We start from the raw sequence: 22129 nt of genomic DNA, 5'->3' as shown, positions 1-22129 counted from the left end.
AAATTATTCCCTTTCATAATAACCCTTTCCATTTAAATAATGATCCTATTCTTCCTTTCAACAACTCTATTTTATTATAGAGTATGGGAAGAAGTGAACTCTCTCTTTATTTCTTGATTTCTAAAGAAATATAGATTAATTTTTGAACTCAACTACATTATTTGATCTTATCAATTTGATATACTTACCACTTTGTTTTCCAACCAACCTCTTGAATTTTACAAAATTGTCAAATACTTCTGATTTTATAGTGAAATTATATCCCCATTTATTCCTTGAGATATAATAAAAGAAGGTAAAAAAACACTTATATTTATTCAAACAAAGTGTTTTGATAGGACAACACAAATCCATATGGATTTAATTGAGATGTTACTTGTATATTCTAGATTTATCAATTGGAAAGATAGCAATATGTTGTTTACTGACAATACATTCTTCACATATTATTTTTATATTTCCAATCAAAACTAAAACTTCAACCTTGAAATTTTACTTCCTTTAATTTAACTAGACCTTAATATTTTGTTTCCATGAGTGAAATGAAGAAGAAACATTCTATCACCTATCATATTTACTCTCACAACAATCATATTTGTTCTTGCAACAAGTGCATTCATTTTTAACTTGTCTCTTTTTATGCACTCATTCTCATCAAAATTCACTTGATAAATTTTTTCTAGCATTCTAATCAATAGAATATTCCTTTTGATTATTGGAACAAATAGTGTTGCATTGATATGTTTTATTTCACCATATTCTATCACAATTATAACCATTGCATTTGGTCCATGAAATTGATTATAACGTAATACCAGTACACTATGATGTTTGTCATCCACAATGATAAACAATTTCTCACTAGATGTCATATATTATGAACATCCAAAATAAATGTAGCATACAAAATTCTCACTAGCAAATGTTTTTTCTTAAAATGTATAGTGAGTAATTATGGTTTCTATTCTACCTTGTTTACTTCAATATTCTAATGCATGGTGTCCAAAATTATTGAAATGATTTCAGCAGTAGACATTAATTTTATTGTTACAATCTCCCCCATTATTTCTAGCTCTTTCTCTTTAATTTTCTTTGAAGTTTCTCCTTCTTCCTTTATTATTACATCTTCCTCTAAAATTGCTAGGTTCACATTTGTAATAAATTTTATGGCTATAGTCACCTTCATTATGATTCATGAATAGTGCATTTTTTTCCTCCTATATTCATTTTAGACAAAATTTATTTATATAATATTTCTTCATTATTTTCTTTATAAGTGCTTAAATGGTTAACGAAATTTTACTCAGTTCATCTATTTTGCATAGTAGTGAGATCTTTATTTTCTCTCGCTTTTGAGTTGAAATTGGGATGTAAATTGTAAAGTTAGGGAAAAACAATGGATAATTGTGTAAAGTGGAAAAAGGGGAGCTTATCCAATTCTCCATGGGGAAAGGGAAGATTCACTAAGCTCAATTTTCACGTGGGGGTCTTTACATTCAAAATAGGGGGATGAATCTACTAAATCCAATCCTAAATGATGCAAGGACCGAATACTAAGTAGATTAGTTGAAGCTGGAATGTGTTTGATCCTCTTTTGTAAGTTGAATAAGAAAAGTGTTGGGAATGAAGAGAAATTATGAGAAAACAACGAGCTACAAATTCAAGATTTAGTCATGCACTTGGATCTGAGAAGTTTGAGATGATTCAAAGTTGCTCCACAAAATCAAACAAAAGTTGCAGGGACTATTTGTCCAGACAAGGGCACCCTCCACTTGGCCCTTCGAACTTTTGCATGTCAAAAAGGGTTTTTCCGTCTCTGTGAATAAAGATTAATTCTTGAAGTATAGTTGCACATCTATTTCCTAAACATAGAAAGAAGAATAAATGGGTTGGGAATAGAGGTTTGCCTAAGTCAAACCCTGGTTTAGAATCAAGCTTGAAAGAAATACTACAAATGCTTGAAATAAATGATGGAAAGGTATACCTTTAGATCTGCAATAGATGATAACGATGCTTTGCTTCTTGGATGTAATCACATATGTTTTATGAAATGGCATGAACACATGACAAAACCCTAACACACATATGATTGCAAATGAACAATGTAATGATGCTCCAATGGATAGATGAAGAGTATGCGACCTCGAGGAATGCTAAATGATGAATAGTTGAATGCTTGATGTTTGAATGGTGTCTCCTTGCCTTCTCCACCTTGTCATGCTTTCACCTTATGATTGTTTGTTCTACCAAATGAGAGGGGAAGACCTCCTTATATACTTGCTTATTGTGAAATATTTAATTTTTCGACAAAGGCTAGCATAGGAGATGTATTTCCCACTCAAATTTGAGATAGGGTCTAGGGACCAAGATGGGTCCCAATTAGGGAGGACTTGGGCATAACGCCTTGGTCCTACCCTAGTTTTGGTCAAGATCAAAGGGCTATGCAAGTTGTAGGATGTGAATATGAGGTTTGATTGCATAGGAGAGGCATAAACAGGTCTCGATCAAGCATGGGAATGAGACCGATAAGGCGAGGACCCAAAATATGGCCAAAATTGCAAGGAGTGAAATTTGAAGATGCTACAAATTGAAGTGAAATAATAATTACAAATTACTACAGATATTAAATAGAGCCATGGATGGGGATCTAAGAAAATTGATAAAATTATAACCTATTCTTTAAATTCAAGCCAAATTACTGAGACTAAGATTGTAGGTCACCCTAGTCCTATAACTCATAAATAGGCAAGTGGGATCTCTTTTAGATTAGGGAGACACACTAGATTCGCTATCAAATTATCAAGAAATTTTTTTGGGACTGGGATGGTAGGTGGCCTCGATCCTCTTCTTTTCACTCTATTGAAATCTGAAACAATTCATCATCATCAACTTTGTCAAAATATCTAACTACAACTCTTGAGTCAAATTCCTACATAGAGAAAGAGAAGAAAATGGATTAAGGCAAGCCTTGGTTTAGGAATTAGCCTTGAAATTGAAATAATAATTATAATGGAAGTAGAATTGAATAGCTATAAAATGTTTTTATTTTAAGGGAAAGGCTAGATCTGAATTGAATGCTCATAATTGAAATGTATACCTTGATGAAGATTGTCTGAATCTTCACACAAGGTTTTTAGGGTTTAATTTTTAATATCTTTATAGAAAGTTTATCATGGATGCCATCTTGAATGTTTGAACTTGACTAAACTTATTCTTCAATGCTTGATGAATTCTTGATTTCTTTCACACTTGAATTGAATTTGAAATCTTCAATGAAGTCCCCAAAAGTTAGGTTAGGTTTCAAATGAGAGGAGTAGACCTCCTTTTATACTTGACCATCCAAAAACTATTTGAATTTTCAGCGTTTTCCAACATGGAGATCTAAATTCCCACTCACTTGATGTGACTATTGTGAGGACCAAAATTGGGCCTTAATTGAGAGGACCAGGGTAGTGTGGTGCCATGTTCCTGAGAATTAGGACTCATCTTTGGGGTAGAGACAATAAAGAAGCTAGAAATACATATTTTTGAAGGGTCTGAGCATAATCAAAATAGGCATCAGGCATCAAAAGACAAAACACCAAATTGAGGTCTACGTGAGGAAAAAAATGTATGTAGATATAATGTTTTATGCTACACTAGAAAATACTCCACAATATTAGTGACATTGTACTTGGTAAATGTAATACTAAAGTCCCTAAAAACATAAAACAAGGTCTTTGCATTCTCAATTTTTTTAATCACTTCTAAAAACATAACATTCTTTTTTACCAAATCCACCTCTCTAGGACTTTTGACCTCAAACCAACTTGTTGTCCAATGCATACATCTCAAAATCTACCTCTATTGGATTACTGGCATCATATAGATGCCAACCATTGCTAATGTAGCCATTGACAATATAACCATTGAATATCATTTTACATATAGTTATCCAACCAACAAACTTTACTGTAGAAGCCACCTCCATAGGCTCAACAACAATCAAATCTTCAACATAAACCACAACACCAATAAGGGGAATAACAATATTATAGACGTCAACTACACCCAAAGGAGTAAATCCCACCTCAATAGGAGACTTAGAAGAGAAATATGGTAGAAGATAGGTCTCCACCTCAAAACAATACTTAATAAATCCACACTAAAGGACCCAGATCAAAAAACCTTTCAAGAGTTTAACCTAATGCTTTAGGAAAAAGTCCACCTCTGCAGGATGATAAACAGAGGGTAAGCCTACAACAGAGCCCACCTTAACAAATCCCTCAATTGTAGGATAGTAAGATTCAGAATAAAAGAAAACAAACATGAGCCCTTCCATGAGAAAGACTAATAAAAAATTCCCAAAAAAGGTGACCCAGATTTGTAAATAACCCAAATAGGAACCCCAATAAAAGGAAGACGAGAAGAGATGTTACCATAGAACAACAAGGGCATGCACCACCAAATATCCCCACATCCACCTTTGAAGATCATAATAATCAAAAGAGTCCTAAAAAGACAAGAATCCATTAAACTAAACATATGAGAGCCATAGAGAGGAAGAGTTGTATGAAGGGAAATTGCTAGAGTGACACAGAGGACATCAACTACTTGCAAATCTCCACAACATGACAAACACAGGAAATCCCAACAAATAGACTCACCTTGTGATGATCTTTCACCATCAAACATAAACAGATCGATTATTGTAGAGTCATATGAAGAGAAAACATCTTCCCAAACAAGACCTTACTCCTAGCATAAATAGAGGCTCTAAAAGCCAAAACATTCACAACCCTTAGAGCCATAAGAAAGAGACAAACCCCTACCAAGCCTAACATGGAACATGGAAACCCAAACTCCATTGCAGGACCCAGACACTATAGGTAGTTGTCACCCCCAACCAACCAACTTGACAACAAAAAGGACACTCCACAACAAGTTCTCAACCTACCAAACAGGCAAAAAAAAGAAGCCCTTGAAAAAAAACCCAAACCTCTATGTATTTTAAGCATTATAACCATAAAAAATAATGTTCACTAGTTTTATATATAGGTACATTGTAAATGTCATAAAATAGATAAATAAAAATTCTTAAATTTGCATTCTTTATTAGAAGTGACAAGTGCATCTTTTGTAATTATGTATATTGTCTATTGAATATAAAGATCTCGTTCTGTGTGTCTCATTTGAAGAAATAAACGATGTATTCATTTATAGAAATTTCTTTAAAATTTTGTCTTGAGCCTTTGGAAAGAAAATCACTTCTTTCTTTTCAAGCGTGTACACAATCTCCCTCTGTTGCTACATATTTCTGCTTATACGGCATTTTGTTTTTGTACTTTTTAATGTAGTCTGAAATCATTTTCATGTTAAGTTTTCTCATTTCTTATAGGTCTGTAATCTAATTTTGATATTTGGTGAAGGCAAACAAATAATAATAATAGTGATATGTTGATTACACAACAAATCATACAAAAGTTTCTGACTGAGTTAATAAATAAGAGGATATCTAATATATGGAGTTTCAAAAGGTAAATAACATTATAACATACATATTCTATAATAACCAACCTATAATATTTAATATATACAATTAATAAATCCAATAGATATTACAAAATTGTCAGATATTAATACTGTATACTTGTTGTCAAAATAGTATAATAATTCCATCGTTTCAATTTACAATATTAAGAACTTTGACAAGTGACAGAGTCTATTCTTTGATTTCACAAACTTTACTAAAAATCCATCTACATCTGATTCCTTCATTTATACAATATGAAATACTTAGATTTTCAAATAAGTTTCCAAAGAATCATACAAATCTATATGGATTAAACCAAGATGTTGCTTGGTTCTATTAGATTTAGCAATTGAATTTTATGTTGATTGTAAACAATACATTTTTCATACATCTTTTTTATATTTTTAATTGAAAATAGACTGTCAACTATTTTTTATCTTTTAGAAAATTAATTAACCAAAATTGCAGGAACCATATTTGATATAAAATTTTACTTAGTAATTCCAAGATAATTAAAAAATACCGCTGCAGAATCAATGATCCCTATGTATATTTAAAAAATTGTCAAAACGTAATTGCTGTATATTTGTTCTTGTCAAACATAGTATAATAATTTCACCGTTACAATGCTACAAAATTAATAACTTTGGCCTGCGATAAAGTTTAATAGTATATAATAATTGACATGTGACAAAGTTTATTGTAGGATTTTGAGATGTCCCAAATTTTACTAAAATCCATCTGCATCTGATTGCTTCACTTTCACACACATATCTTAGCAATTTGTATGAGCACCTCAGCCAGATGAAGAGGCTTGGAAAACACTATGGTATGATCAGATCCTTCAATTTCGTAAACCATTTGTGGAGGATTCTCTGCAATCATCTTTCTCTGGTACGCCTCCACAAGTAATTTATCTTCCTTCGCAACAACGTATATTCTCTTAACGCTTCCATAGTTTTTAACTGTATACAAAAGAGGTTCTTGCCATAGAGGAAACTTTCTCTCCAGTGAATCCCACAACATTAGATCCTGCATTCAGACCCATATAAATCAATTATTCAATTGAAATTCCAAAACTACCCGATACACTACCGAAGTGATTCTGTTCTAAGTGATTTACCCAAGAAGGACTGTTCTGTGATAAAAAATGTCTAGTAATATGTGGCCGGATTTTCTTTCCCATTTCCGTAGTAATATGTGGAGTCTCCGAAGTCTCCAACTATTGATGCGACCTAGAAAAAGAGCGTTGCAAGTTTATAACTGTTGGTGGTGCAGAAAATAATAGAGAGAGGGAATTCATCAAACCTCAGTGATCACATCGGAGAAAGTTGTTCCACTGAGGGGCATGAAGGCAGTAACAAAGACAGCAGCAGCAATTCTATCTGGAAAACGCTCCATGGTAAAACTCAAATTGAATCCACCAGCGCTGTGACCAACCAATACAACCTTAACAGACACACAGCTACAAATTAGTTCACATCCATGGTTTTGATGATCTGAATTCTATTGGAAATAAAGATATAATGGACACAGATGGGCTTAAGTTTTAATTTGTGGAGGCGGTTCATCTGAAAATTTATTTTCTAGAAAAACCCATCTAGTAATGTAATTTAAAATGAATCACTTAAACAAATTAAAATGATTTTTTTCCTTTCTTTGAACAAATTCATACTTTCTCGTCTGAAGGAAGAGCTGTAAAGAAGTCTGTGAGTGGCTGATTGTACTCTTGTAAAGAAGATATGGTGTCGGCGTCTCTAGGATCTATACCTCCGCCGGCCATGTCAAGGGAAGATACAGTGTGGCCGGCTTTCAGAAGTAGATCTGCAACTTTATACCAGCACCAAGCCCCATAGCCTGATCCATGCACCATCACAAAGTGACACATTACATTCACTTCAAAAGAGCAGCTCGGAAGTTCAGGATATGGAAGATGAAAGGGCAATATTTGAAGGCTGCGTTCTCTCTTCAAAATTAATAATTACCCTTATCATGAAAGAGTTTATTATAAAGACAAGCAGATATATTTTAACAAGCGTATCAATTATATATATGTGGTAATGAGCATGCAAGTTGTTCAAATAGATTTATTATAAAGATAAGCAGATATCTCTTGGAAATGTCAATACTTATTCACTAATATTATAAAGGTTTATTACAAAGACATTTAATAATATTAGTATAAAAGGTTTACTATATAAGAGAGTAGATATTAAAAATCTTGTTAGGACATATATGTTATATGATTTTATTTATATATATATATATATATAATTGATTTAAATATCTTTCAACAAAGAAAATAGTCATTTGTTAATATTATATAAAGAATTACTATAAAGACATTTAGTAGTATTGTTATTAAGACAAGTAGATATTTGTAAAGAAGACTAATAACAATTCAATAATATTATTATAAAACAAGTTTTTAAAAAGACAAAGGGATATGTTTAAAAAAATATTAATTATTCATTTATACACACAGTGCCTATGTGCATGTGCACGTGTGTGTATAAAACATATATTATCATGTCAATTTTTCTAATATGTTTATTGTAAAGACAATTATTAATATTAATATAAAAAGATTTATTATAAAAGAAAGTTAGATACACTTCAATTAGATTAATAACCATTCATTTGTATTATTATTAAAATATATTTTAATTAGCATGTGAGTTGCTATAAAGATACATAGATATTTCTTAATAAAGTCAACAACCATGAACTAATTTTAAAAATGGGATCATCATAAAATAAATAGATATCATTCAGTAAGACTAAAATTTATTTAACATGTGTGTAATTGAATATTAGAATGTGAATTGCTAATAGGTTTATTATAAAGACAAATAGATATATCTAAACGATTTTAATAGACACTAACTATATTTTCTATAAGAAGATTTATTACAAAGATAGTTTTTGATTAATTGAATAGGGAAAGGGTCCTAATCACAAATATAAAGAAGCAGTTCAAAGCATCAACCAACAGAAATGGCCGATAGTCTAGAAACAGCCAGAAGCTACAGATTAACCAATAAGCACATATAAAAAACCCCTTAATCAACCAAAAATATCATCATAGTATAGCCAGTAATTACTTATCTAGTCTGGAATCATAGTATTGGCCTCTGATTCGACTCCTTTGTTCGGACTCGCATCAGATCTGGCCGTCGGGTTTGTTCTCTCCAAAATTTGCAGAGCACATTGATATTGTGATAGGTGTGCATTTACTGTAGTGCATTTCTATTTTGTGGATCCGGTCGCCTAAGTGGTGTTCATTGGCCAGGCACTTATTTATTACCCATGTGGGGCATTGGTTGTTGAAGCTCTTTGTAGGGAACAAATTCCTTCTGCGAGGGAGTGCTTATAGCGCCATTGCATTGGCGCTTTCCATCTTGTGGAGTGGGAGTCTACCAAGATAGGATCCCATGTTGGCTGCGTGTTGGGGAACTTAGCAATTTATAAAGCTTGCACCTCCGCACTTGGAATGAGAAAGCACTCATAAGTATGGTGATTTGGCACTTGCTGCAACGTACCCATGGAGATCGCTTAATTGTTGGTGTATGAAGATTGAGTGATCGTTGGTGTGTGTTGAAGCTTGTGTGTAGTTGAGTTGATCATGGATATGGCATGATTCATCCACCAAATTTATTGTTCATCGTCATTCGGCCTCAACAGGTATTTTGCTAAAATCAGGTTTTTTAGTAGGCTTTTTAGTTAGTTTTTGTCGTGTAGGCTATTTTTTTTAATCTATATTTGTGATGGCATTATCTCTCATATTGTAAAGAATTTTTATTGTCAAAATGTGTTTTTCATTTACTTTGGAGAGGAGAATTATCAACAATGACATGATTTTATTATCACTTATCTTAATGAACATGATTTCTTGCCTTTTTTGTATAATTGTATTCCTATTCCGGACACACCTAGGGAGAATCTTATTGGGAAAGGTCATAGGGATAAAGCCTTTATATATACATAGATGAAGACATTTTGGAGTCACTTGTTGATTTCATGCGGTGTCATGCTCTTTGGAATAAAATTGAGGAGGTACATGGTGATCATGATGCTCCACCATCTCTCCATGCTCCTCTTTCTGATTTCAAAGTACGCCTTCATTCTTTTGAACAAATAACCCATGTTTGTGAACCTTTGGAGTTTTTTGAAATTTTAGATGAGGTTATAGATGCTTTTGAGGTTCTTGATCCTTCGTCAGAGAAAGTTGATCATGCTTCATTATCACCTCTCACCTATGCTAGTATCCTATTTAGTAGTCCCCTACATGTTGTACTCCTCTCTATTTTCTTGGTCACGGTCTTCAATATCAATAACAATTGTTTTGGGTTTGGAGGATTTAAGGTCTAATGTCCTAGCCTTAGGTTACCAATTTTTGTAGAAAAGAATTTTCCTTTTTTGGGGTGTGGCTTTGAGGAGGTTTGTTTCTTTAGTAGACACAATGGGGTTATTGCTAGGCTTGTCTTTTTTCTTCCAAGAGACAAAAAATTTTCATAGGGAATGGGGTTTACTCTTAATTAAATCAATTTTTACCGAGCTATAGGATTTGAGAGGGTTAACATTTTGGCTTAACAATCTATTACCTTATGGAGTCATAGCAAACACATGCTCATATAGGGCTAGGACAAGACCTTGGTACAGAGGAGGGGAGCCCCCATTTTTAGTGTTTTTTACATAGAGAGGAGAAAAGATACAAAGGCATATTTATAAAATTATAAACTCTTTATGCCTAACATGATTCAAAATGGGGAACATGTAAGCTAACCACAATGTAGGGATGAGGAACACTGGATTTATCATACCAATTTTGTAATCTTAATTTTTCATGCTCTTCAAAGAATTTTTTGATGAACTATGTGTGTTCTCCTAAGCTCTTCTTTACAATGCTTAAGCCTTTGTAGTGAAGACCCATCACCTCAAAAATTAACTTCAAGGTCACCTTAAGTTTAATGCTCCCTATTGAAACCTCCCCATTCGACCATGAATTGTAGAATTTTAGGGTTAGAATACAATTGTATCCCTACATGACTTTGAAGAAGGGAACCAAAATGACATCATTAAAGAGCTTCCAAAGGTCTCCCTTCCATTGGCTCCAACCTCTTCATAGCTCTTGCCATGTTTTCTTCCTTGACTCTATCCTTAAGACTAAGAATTAATAAATTTATCTAATAATTTTGAAAACCAAAATTGGGATGAGTCATTAGAAATACACAAATCTGACTTTTAGGTATTTTAGCCTGAACTTTCCTTTTTTGAGAAATTATTAACATAGTACTCATTTCATAAAATTCACATGAGTATTTGACTTAATTATACGTACATCACCTTTCCCAACATGTCCTTTCCTCATATGGCCATCATCACAAATCTAAGTGAGAGAATTTGCATTAAATAAGTTATTGTTCTACGGATTTAAAATTTATTAGCAACCATATACCTTTCATTGTCACTCATGTCAATATGAAACACCATCAAATCCATTAATCTCATGATCATTTTCAGGTAACAAACATAATGTTCAACCCATTTCATAAATAAAATATTTATTTTTAAATCGTAGATTGACATAGTTGTGGTCTTTGTTTGCTTAGTATTTCCTTCAATCTTATAGAACATTGACTATAATGCATATAGTTCAATTCATTGTAATATAGGGACACATTGGACATCTCAACCACAGCATTATTGTTTTCCCTAAAAAAAAATTGCACTTTGGAATGAAGGAAACTCCTAAGTAAGGTCTTACTTTCTTCCATCATTATTCTAGTATCCTAACAAGTAGCAACTTCTCTATCTAAACTAGAGAAAATATATTTAGAATTGCCTTCCAAGATAATTTTTTGAAAGTTCAATGCTTTTAGCCTTTTTATCCACCACCAAGTAGCAACAATTTCAACCCTATTATTGGAGCCTCTTCCTATACTATTGCCAAATATTTCCATTATTCTCTCTTTTCTCTTAGTAATAACTCCACTCACATGAGAGATACTGGAGGTTTCCACTTAGAGTATCCATAGAAGTTACATTTTACCCAACCTTCATCAAGGGGATGCCATCTACTTATTTTCCTATTTAGGATATTTGACTAATTTATTTTAGTCAAATCATGTTTTATTCCTCATTGCTATTTGATCCTAAGTTCCTTATAGGTTGGTATTCTTTTAGAATACCCATACAAAGCAACATTGATGTTCTCTTGAATGTTTTTTTTGGTGGACATAAAAGGCTCCATTGTATTCCTAGCTTGGTCCTTGAAGATACAATTGCTTCTCTCTTCAATAGGCCCCATGACACAAATGGGGGAATTTGTCTCCAGAAGTCCATAACAATGGGATGACAAAATAGGCAGTGTTGCCAGTTTTCCAAGAACTCTCTTAAATTTCCAAGAAATACCCAACACATAGTAAGGGATGAAAAAATAATAGACAAAACTTCCCATGCATAAGTGTAATGAAATAGTAAATGTTCAATTCTTATAGAATCAACACAACACAAGGAACACTATTAATAAAAAATCTATTCTATTCAAATTATCTATAGTGAGAATATTATGTTTGGCCTCAATTCCCCAGAGACAATTAACTTTAGGAGTGAGTTTGGAAATCCAAACTTGACCACATTTGAAAGAAACTTGGGGAGCATTTTCAAGAGATGAATTAGTAGATTAAGTAGAGAAATTTTCCAAAGGGAGGTACTTCTAAATCCACTCATCTCCTTTGTCTTTCATAAAGAAGCAACAATTCCCAACTACTATTAAATAATATTCAAATCAGTCTCCCATCTATATTCCTCACTTTCTCTTAGTCTTTTGTAACTCAACAACTGCACTACCTAGAATATTTCCAAGTAGGTTGATTCCCTTTCCATTTAACATATTTAAAAATAAATTTCCCATTTAAGCTAACCAAAAGTCATATTAAAAGGTTTAAGGAACTAACTGAAGAAAGATCAATATTGTTTTTTCACACATCTTCCAAAAACATAGTTTTCTTACCATTCACTATAAGCTTCCTTATTCCTTGCCTAACAACATTTTTTACTTCTAATAGTTTATTCTAGATAGTAAAACCATTGGGAATATTGGTTTCACAAAGGAATTGACTAGGATGTCCATTACCTAAATATTTGGCTTATATGATATTTACCTAGTCCTGGGCCCCTTCAACAATTTTCCAATCAATTTTTGCCAAAAGGGATTTGTTAAATAATTTAATATTTCTTATCTTAAGACCACAATACTTCTTAGGCTGACATACCTTATCCCAACTCATGAGGGCAATTGTTTACCTTTCCTTCATCTCAATCTCAATAAATTTAATTTGAATTTGTTCAATTTTATTAGCAAGGAAAATAGTACTATTAAAAAGAGACAAACAATATACTCGAATATTATGCAAAGAAGCCTTAAGAAGTTATAGTTTCTCCACCTGGCTAAGAAGTTGTCTTGCCACCTATCAGGTCTTTTTAAAATTCTTTCAATAATATGACTCCAATAATTATTTCTTGGTTTCTTTGAGATGAGAGGTAAGTTTAGTTGTGAGGTTGGGAGATCAACATATTGGCATTAAAGAATATTTATTATTTTTATTTTGATAAAGGGATCCACTTTGGAAAGATAAAGTTTACTTTTATTGTAATTCATATATTGTCTTGACGCCTCCACATGGTCATTCAATATGTCCTTCCATCACTTTTCTTCAATGATAGAGGCTTACTAAAAATAATGGTACAATACACAAAATATTGATGAGAGGACAAAGCCAAAGATGAAGCAACTTTAACCTCTTTTAAAAAATTGAGATCAAGGTATTTCAGAATATTTCTTCCCAAAAACTCATCAATAATTATGAAAAAGGTAAGGGGACAGGGGTCACCCTATCTCAAGCCTCTATCACAAAAGAAGTATCCATGGGGAGATCCATTGACCAACTTAGAATAAGAGGGAGTAGATATACTTTCAATTAACATTTTCAAAAATCTTCCTTTGAATCCATATTTTTTAAGCACCTCTATTAAGAAAGGCCAAGAGACTCTATCATAAGCTTTTGAAATATCAAGTTTTAACATTATCCTATGTTTCATATTTAATTCCATTTAATTGATTAATTTATGCATAGTGAGAGCAACATCCAAAATATGTCTTCCTTTTACAAATCCTTTTTTATTAGGAAAAGTCAATCTATCTACTAGAAGCTTAGAAATAATCTTATATAAAGTATTGCATAAGCTTATAGGTCTGTAATCTCTCATGGAAGAAAACTGATTAGGTCATGGTTAAGGCAATAAAAGTAGAATTCACTTTAGCAACTGACCTGGTCGGAAAAATCTCTAACCACATTATAAAGATCAAATTATAACATGTCCCAAAACTCTTGAAAGATGGTATACATGCATGAAAGCATATAGCACAGGAGTTGTATAGGCTCCAAAGGAAAATACTACACCTTTAACTTCATGAATAGAGACTGGTTTCACCAAGATTTTTAGATCCACAACATTTATAACCTTAGGGATCTCTTCAAGAAGATAAAAAATATCTAGCAGGGTGTTAGGATTGTCAATTTTTCTCTAGTCTTTCTGACACTGCAATATCTTCCCTTTGAGAGCTATTAGGGAAAGTAAACATTTTGTAAGTCTGGTTATAAGGGTCTTTAGCCCTTTGTGTCTTTCTTTTCTTCTAATTTGTCATTGCCTGACAATATCTAGTGACAACTATTTTAGGTATCAAGCCTTGTCGTTTCATAAAGTAACTAGCCCATTTTGTTCGATTTTACCTTTTGACGAGTTTCATTTTCTCAAATTTTACCCTTTATCCTTAGTTCATATGTTTCTCAAATGACTTAAGCTGTTCTTGTAGCCCCATGGGTGGTAGCAGTTTGCAATCTTAATAGATTGTAGGATGGCAAGAGGAAATGTATGTGAAGGCTAGTGGTTTCCCACAACCCCACATGACAAATGGAAGAGTCAAAGTTTGCACAGAGGGAGAGTGGTATGAAGGATTGCTGATAGGCTTGAAAGGCTTCACGATCCTATGTAGTCCTAAATAGTGATCACCAGTTAACTTGCGAGATGACGATGAGAATAAGGAAAGGTGGTACATATCCGACAATACCGGGAAGGTTAAATTTTAACCAAAGGTTAAATTGTGGGATGGTGGGGTGAGGTTAAAATCTTTATTTTTTTCGTCTCGTGGTCTCATTCTGGGTGTACTTAGTGGTCAAGATAACTTGCAGGGTAGGGAAGCATTAAAGCTGATTGACAAGAAAGAAATAAATCCTTTGTGTTTTTGCTTTCCAACTTAACCTTAGGTTCATCTAGACTATCTGTTTCTGTATGATTGAAAGACACGACTATCAAGTTCACTAGTTTCACATGAACTAGCTTAATGGTGACGTGATGGATGTTCAGTTACAATTTGGGAGTAATAAATTAAAAAGTTTGTAACTCATTATGATCACCTAGCATTCAAAACAATTAGTTGGCAAAAGGCGAGTCAGTGATAGCTAGGATTTCAAACATTAAGCAAACCTATAAGTGCTCTATCTCTTAGAAGTGGTGTTTGAAGTAGTGAGTTTTCTTGCATTTTTCACCTTTTCATTTAAAGTGACTTTGTTGTTATAAGAAATAAACCCTAGTTAGGGAGTGGAGTATTATGTCAATATGCCTTGAAATATTGAGTCAACTATCTAAAAGGGAGAATATTTAATGTCTAAGGATAAAAGGGGGTTATTAGAATAAACAATTTTGGATATTTTTCTCAGTTCAACTGATAAAGGTCATAAGAAGTTGTTAGGGATGTGGCCCAAGGATGTAGGTGTGCAATCATTCCTATTTCAAGATGTGGTTTGTTTGAGTATTTCAACACCATGAGGGAGGAGAAAGTCCTAGTGTCTAACCCCTAGAAATTAGATTTAGAACAGTTAATTATGTCAAAAAATTTATAGAGGTTGACTTGATCGGGATCTTGGCCCAAAATTACAATGCAATATCAAAAATAGTTATGAAAACCTTATGGTTCACTTTTGATAATGTTGGACAAGCCTAAAATTGTTGAATGGTTCATGTTGAATAAACAATACTTAGAAATAATAAAATAAAAAAAATCGATTGAGTATTATAAGAGGTCATGGAAAAATTGTAGGAGAGATGAGCTTCCCATGTACCAGAACAAAGATGTTGATAATAGTAGAATGCCAATCCCATTGATAGAATAGGAACCATTCTTGGTTGAATATTTTGAGAGCTATTTTTCTAGAATTTACTTTGCCTTGTGTCAACTGATGGGAAGGAATGCAGAGGATAGAATGTCGATAGACTTGATGATGATGGCAATGAGAATACAACACTCAGAGGTGAATATAGAATTTGATTTTCCCACAAAAATATTGTGTGTGATCCATGAAGGATTGATTAAAGTAAAGAGGAATATAACCCTACTTGATTTCAGACATTATTCTCTTCTCTGCCACTTAATCTTATGTCAAAACATAACTCATGGAGCCAGAAATTGCAATTTGAAAATAGCAGACAAATAAGGTTCAATGCTACTAGCTCAATGCTAGAGTTATGTCTGGGATAATAGGTGCAAAAATAGTAATTATGACACATTTCATGAATATTTTGTAATGAAGATCGTGGTTGATTTTAATTTGGTTCCAGAAAAGTTTCCCCCAAGAATAATGAAATTATTGAGGCCAATAATTTTGAAGCCCAATGAAGGTCATACTCACAAGTTTGGGGATTGGTTTTATTTTTTCATTATATGATTATGAGGATCCATGGATTCCTTAAAGCACCTCATCATTTCCCTAGAATTGTTTCTCCATCATTGGCATTTTTGGAGTTTATGTGGCAGATGATGTGGATGGAAAAATAGAAAATGGATAAATAGAAGAAAGGCACTTTCTTGCCCCATGTAATAGATTTTTTAGATTTCTCTATTGTGTTTGTTACACTTGAGGAAGTGCAAAGCTACAAGAAGTTTATATATTCCTTAAATCTTAGAGTAGAGAGGGTTTTTGACCCTAAAGACCACATCAATTAGGTAAAGAAGAACATTCTCATAAAGGTAGAAATTACTCATGAGGCTTTCTTTAAAGAAGATGTTCTCTAAAAAAAGTCATTTTGGACATTAAAATGTTAATTTTTTTTATTATAGACTACCTTCAAAACTTAGTTAGAACAAGATCTTAGGAGAAGTTGTTTTTCTTAAACAGTAAGTCTCCTATCAATAGTAGTAGCAATGATACTAACCAAGTCACGAGTAAATGAAGGGTGATATTACTTGAATGTCCCTTAAATAATTGAAAGTTATGCTATCTTGATATGAGATGTATTTTTATTAAAAAACTTATTTTATCATTTTGACATGCAAACTAGTGGCAGTTGTTATGATTTAGTAAATCTGAGAAAACATGACATCAGAAGTTTCATTTCAACTCTTAAGTATATTTTGAGTTTATGAAGTTGTAAGTATATTATGAGTATAGTAATCCATGTTGAGTAGAGGTGCATGAATATTTGTCTACACTTCTTTATAATTGTTATCAATATGAATCTTTGGCCAAAGTGATGCAATAATCTACTTGCATCGGAGTCGATTCATCGAATCTAGCTGTATAGTCCAATTAAAATGGTTATACATAGATATTAGGATATCTATAGTTGTATGGTTAATTGGAATTATGTAGGAGACCACACCAAAACTTGGATGGGAGTCCTTAATAGTTCCCTCATCTATACCCTTATGAATAGTAAGGCCACTTCCAATTGGAAGGTGTATGGGAGACCACCAGTTTGAGCTTAGAATAAAATTACTTGGGTGATGCCTTCCCTCCTACAGATAACGCGTCAAGGCTTGAGATGTAGATCAGGTTATCCACACACCAATAATTTCTTAACTCTATTTTTTTATTGTAAACTCAATTGTTTAATTGAAACTATATAAATTCTTAGAAGGAAAAGAGTAAGTATATTTCTTTGATGAAAAATTGTAAGTTATTTCAATGTTTCTTATAGAATGCAATGATTTGTATTTGTTATGTGTTAAAGAATTTAATTTAAAAGTTGAAATTTTTTCCTTGGATGTATATTTACATTCATGTTTTAACTTTACCTTCTCATGAAATTAAATTACTCTCTTAAGTGCAGTATAGAATGTTGTTACAGTAGTAGTATTAAAAATAGTGGATTAAATAATTCATTAATCATGTTTGAAATATAGTTGTTTGATATAGATACCATGTATATCTTTATATATATGTTATCCATAATTTTCAAATTATTTCCTTTATATTCTTTTAGAAATAATGATAGTTAATTAAATATACACATCTTGTTAGAGTAGTAAATATTGAGGGTATTACAATGCTTTTAAGGTAGCAAGTGAACTTTTAGTCCTCATTACTAACATTATTTCCATCAAAGAAACTATAACACATTAACAAAATGAATTAATTAGGTCTTATAAAAGTTTTGATAATATTATTGTAATATCTCAGTTAGTACTAGCATGTTGTTTCATTTACTAACATTACTAATATACCTTATTGCCATAACTAAATATGATTTTACTAATGTTTCATAACTAAATTAATATTTCTCCTTACCAATATTATTAGTATATTAATCTTTTTATTTTGTCAAAATGAAAATATTCAATATAGCACAATTCTAACACTAGAAAATTGAACAAGTGAATACTAACAACTCACCATTATTGAGCTAGCATGGTCAAATAAACTAATAATACTTTCATTTGAACCAATATTATTTTTTATATTAAATCTAATATGCATGCAAATAACATCAACTAACTTGTAACATTTTTTAACCATATTTAATTTAATCAACAACCTCTAATAATTGGCTTGAATGATAAAAACAACTGCCAAAATAAACCCAATAGATATTAAAAAATCGTCACACATTAGTGTTGTATATTTGTTGTTCTCAAACATAGTATAATAATTGTTGGGAAATCCGAGTACCTTTAAAGATCCATCTCTCGAGATCAATATGCATATCAAGCATCCAACACAAATTTACACACTAGGATACCATAAAGAGGAATCGGGCATTAATAATTTCCCACATTATCCCTTACAGAAAAGTGATTGCAATTTAAGATCTTTTGAGATCAAACAACAGTTTGAGAAGCATGCATACATTTAGATTAAATCACACATAATAAAAAATAGAAGAAAAGATAGAAGAATAGAACACAAATTTACCATGGGAAAAACCCTTTTGGGTAAAACACCCCATGCTCCAAAACTAGACAGTCATCAAGCATAAATCAACAAAAAAAATAGTTACAATACAATCTCAAAATTGTTATAGCCCCTAGATTTCCAAAGGAGGGAAAGATACTCTAATATAAAAATTTTTGAGAAATTTAATGCTATAATTAAGCTCTCAAATTTGCCACCTCTAACCCTTCTAATGCCACTACTTTAGTCATATTATTGACTAAGCCTATATGTGGTTCTCAATCATCTACAAGGTTGACACATATAGAGTCCAACTTGATTCTACTATGAATGACTTAATAATTTACTAAGTCAATGCACCCAAGTTGCAGAGTCCTAGTTGAAGACAACTTACTAAATATAGTAAGTATGACTCACAAAACTACATGTATGACACATACGAGAACATAGTCCTAATTGAAGAGAACTTGAATGACACATAGGGAAGAAGAGTCCTAATTGACTTCACATTCCAATGTTCTCCCACTTGAAGTCAAATTTCAAACTCATGAATAATTCCTCTACTTAAAGAACATTGTCAATGTTGCCTATCATCACTGTCGTCCATGAAACCACATAGATCTAGAACATTCTGTCATGCTGCATCAAGACATATGCAACCACATCCAATTTGTCCACCATCTCAGACAACAATCCCTACCATCCTTAGGAATAACTTTAAGAAACCCCCCCTCGGTAAAGGTCTATGTTGAGGTTCGTGTGTTATGTACAAGTGTCAAGCCTGTTGGAATGAAAGCTTTCTTGTGGAATGATAGAAAAATACATCTCACACAAATTAATAGAAAATGTGGAATAGTCCAAAGTATAGACCCGATTGTCAGTTGTTGCCACTTTGCAAATCGAGAAATAGGGTCATTATTCACATGTTACATTTCTGAATGTAGAAGATAGAAGTTATATAATCTATGTACTACTTATCAAATTGTAGAAGATAGACATATTTCTAGGATAAGTTTTTATGAAGTTTTGTTGCCTTTCTTGAAGAGGTTTCAAAATGAAGTGTATAGAAGGTGCAGCTGAATTCTAGCATAAAGAGATATGGATGAAGGTTTTTTGATGCCATGAAGTAAAGAAGATTGATGACTTACCTTGTATCGAAAGGGTTATTAAAATTTTTCAAAGATAAACAAAGGGTTATTAAAAGGTTTGAGTGCGACTATAGGGTTCAATTGCAGTTGCAAATAATTCTGATCTCTTTGGCAACTACCATTTCCACCTTATAATGGGTGGAATGCAGAGAGAAAGATGGGTGAAGACACAAGAGATGCGGTTTTGGAGTCAAGCATCCTTGATTGATCAAAACTATCAAAGTTCTCCCCTACCATGAAATGCAATGACAATTTTGTATCCTGGTATCGTCTGCATCAATAACCACGCTTGTGCGATAGTGGCATTTCTCATAAGGTTGTTGGCATTCATGGAAGCTTTCTATGTCTCGACACCAAAGCTTTCATGTATACTGGCTTGGCAGTTTTTTGACATCCTATACATGCAATACATGTTACACATTCTTGTAAATGGCTGCTATCTTGTTGGAATCCTTATTATTATAAAAGGAATACCAAGGCTGTTAAGAAGGATTCTAAAAAAAATTTATCTTTGAGGAGAGTAGAAACAAGGATTTGTCTTGTCTATTTGTGTAGGGTGGTTTCATGGTGAAATAAATTAGAATGTAGACTTTCTCTCAGTATTTTTTCAATTACTTAATGAATAGAGTACTATATTGTTGCTAAGATTGTCTCCATTTGTACTTTTAGATGTTACATGAATGATGAATCATAATATTAAGGATATTTTGTTTTGTCTTGGCAATTTCCTTATCATTGTGTGATCCTTGTCAATGTGTTAACATTAAGCATTAATTCTTGAGTCGTTCACTCATTTGAAATGATCTTCTGCTTGGGTTTACATTCTTGATCTCAAATTTGACTATGTGCCATTTTTTTGAAAAATAATCGATATAGAAAATACGCTATGGTTGTTATAACTTATATCAAAAAATAGAAAAATAATAAAAGAAGATAATATTTAATATATACCACAGAAGGAAACTTATGGTAAGTGTTCCTTTAATGATACATTTATGATCATTTATGAAGTCAAGCGAATGCCTTTAAATTGGCTATTGGGGTATTACCATATTTCCACATTACATGTTCGAGTTGGAAACGTAGAGGTGGGATTGATGGACACGCTGATTATTTTTAGGGAAATGAAACAACAAACAACGTTTGTAGGTGAAGTCACTGATAAATGGTTAGGAGGGGTCTTGGTGAATGACCATCGGTCCATAATGCATGTAATCAAGACAATGTTGGGGTTGGATTTTCTAATGGCATATCATAGGCATAGGGTCAGTTCGAACATTCTGACCTTTTTTCTTGCCCTAGTGTTATATGTGATGGTTTCCAAGGAGTGGGTGAAAAAACTCACCCATATGCTATTTGAGCATCCATATTTGCATGACATTGATGTGGTGATCAATAATATGGATAATAAACTCCCCATTCCCCTCCCATAGAAATATTACATTGGGGGGGTTTCTAAATTTTGATTGTACAAACACACAATGCCCAGCTGCTATAGGGGTAGAGGAGTGATATACTATGTAGTATCAATTTCCTCCTTTTTGTAGCCAAAATCAAGGAACCCAAGGAAGATGATTGGCATTAGGACTTCTTGACCATTGAAGGGTTTCTAGATGAAGCTGAAAATGATGAGGCAGATGTGGCTGAGATTGTAGGGGCACTGCAACTAGGGAGCAAAGAGGAATGGATTGAGGACAATAGATGCGGTGTGGAGGAAATTGCAGTAGGCAAAGCTCATGTTAAATGTGGATAGGACTACTAACTCATCTTACAAGCCAAGAAAGTTCGGCAGGACAGAATGAAGGAGGAATGTGAAGCGGCAAGGTGGACTTGAAATGTCTCCTAGTCCTAAAGTATGGTTTAGCTGCTTCATTCTATTTTGAATTTTCTATTGTGGGTTATGGGTTGTTAATTTTTTTTGATAAGTACTTGTGCCATATTTTATATCACTACTGGACATTCAATTGAAATATATTTTTGGCTACAAACCAAATATTGTTGTATCTTTATTTTTAATGTTATCTTCATATAATGGGTGTTGGCCCTACCCAGCTATTAACCTATCATGTGCAAGTTCTTTCATGATAATATCATTTCTAGAATTTTTTTATGTCTGGTTTGCTTGATTTTGGAAGTTGTTGAATATGTATTTGTAATTTTGTATGAGATGGGTTTCAATTTTGGTTTTGTTATTGGCTTTTTCCCTACTGCACTATTAAACCGATGTAGGTTGTAGA

General features: G+C 32.7%; 1 protein-coding gene across 1 annotated transcript; it reads right to left on the bottom strand.

The window, feature by feature from the left end:
* Positions 1–6274: 6274 nt before the first annotated feature.
* LOC131053685 (methylesterase 8-like) lies at positions 6275–7517 on the bottom strand. Its single transcript, XM_059209526.1, has 4 exons — positions 7188–7517; positions 6821–6961; positions 6636–6734; positions 6275–6544 (listed from the first exon to the last, which is right to left on the bottom strand). The coding sequence occupies exons 1-4, from the start codon at positions 7398–7400 to the stop codon at positions 6275–6277; spliced, it is 723 nt and encodes a 240-aa protein (XP_059065509.1). The 5' UTR covers positions 7401–7517.
* Between the last annotated feature and the right edge of the window lie 14612 nt (positions 7518–22129).

The sequence above is a fragment of the Cryptomeria japonica genome, chromosome 1, assembly GCF_030272615.1.
Source record: "Cryptomeria japonica chromosome 1, Sugi_1.0, whole genome shotgun sequence".
Lineage (NCBI taxonomy): Eukaryota > Viridiplantae > Streptophyta > Pinopsida > Cupressales > Cupressaceae > Cryptomeria > Cryptomeria japonica.
Note: the sequence above shows the minus strand (reverse complement) of the source record. Positions and strands in the feature narration are given on the sequence as shown.

Bases quoted from the DNA above. Each gene is read 5' to 3' on its own strand.
- LOC131053685 (XM_059209526.1), bottom strand. From the start codon at position 7,400: ATGTGTCACTTTGTGATGGTGCATGGATCAGGCTATGGGGCTTGGTGC. The intron at 6,962-7,187 runs GTATGAATTTGT...GTGTCTGTTAAG, and splicing joins CTCTTCCTTCAGACGAGAAA to GTTGTATTGGTTGGTCACAG. The intron at 6,735-6,820 runs GTTTGATGAATT...TCGCATCAATAG, and splicing joins TCTCCGATGTGATCACTGAG to TTGGAGACTTCGGAGACTCC.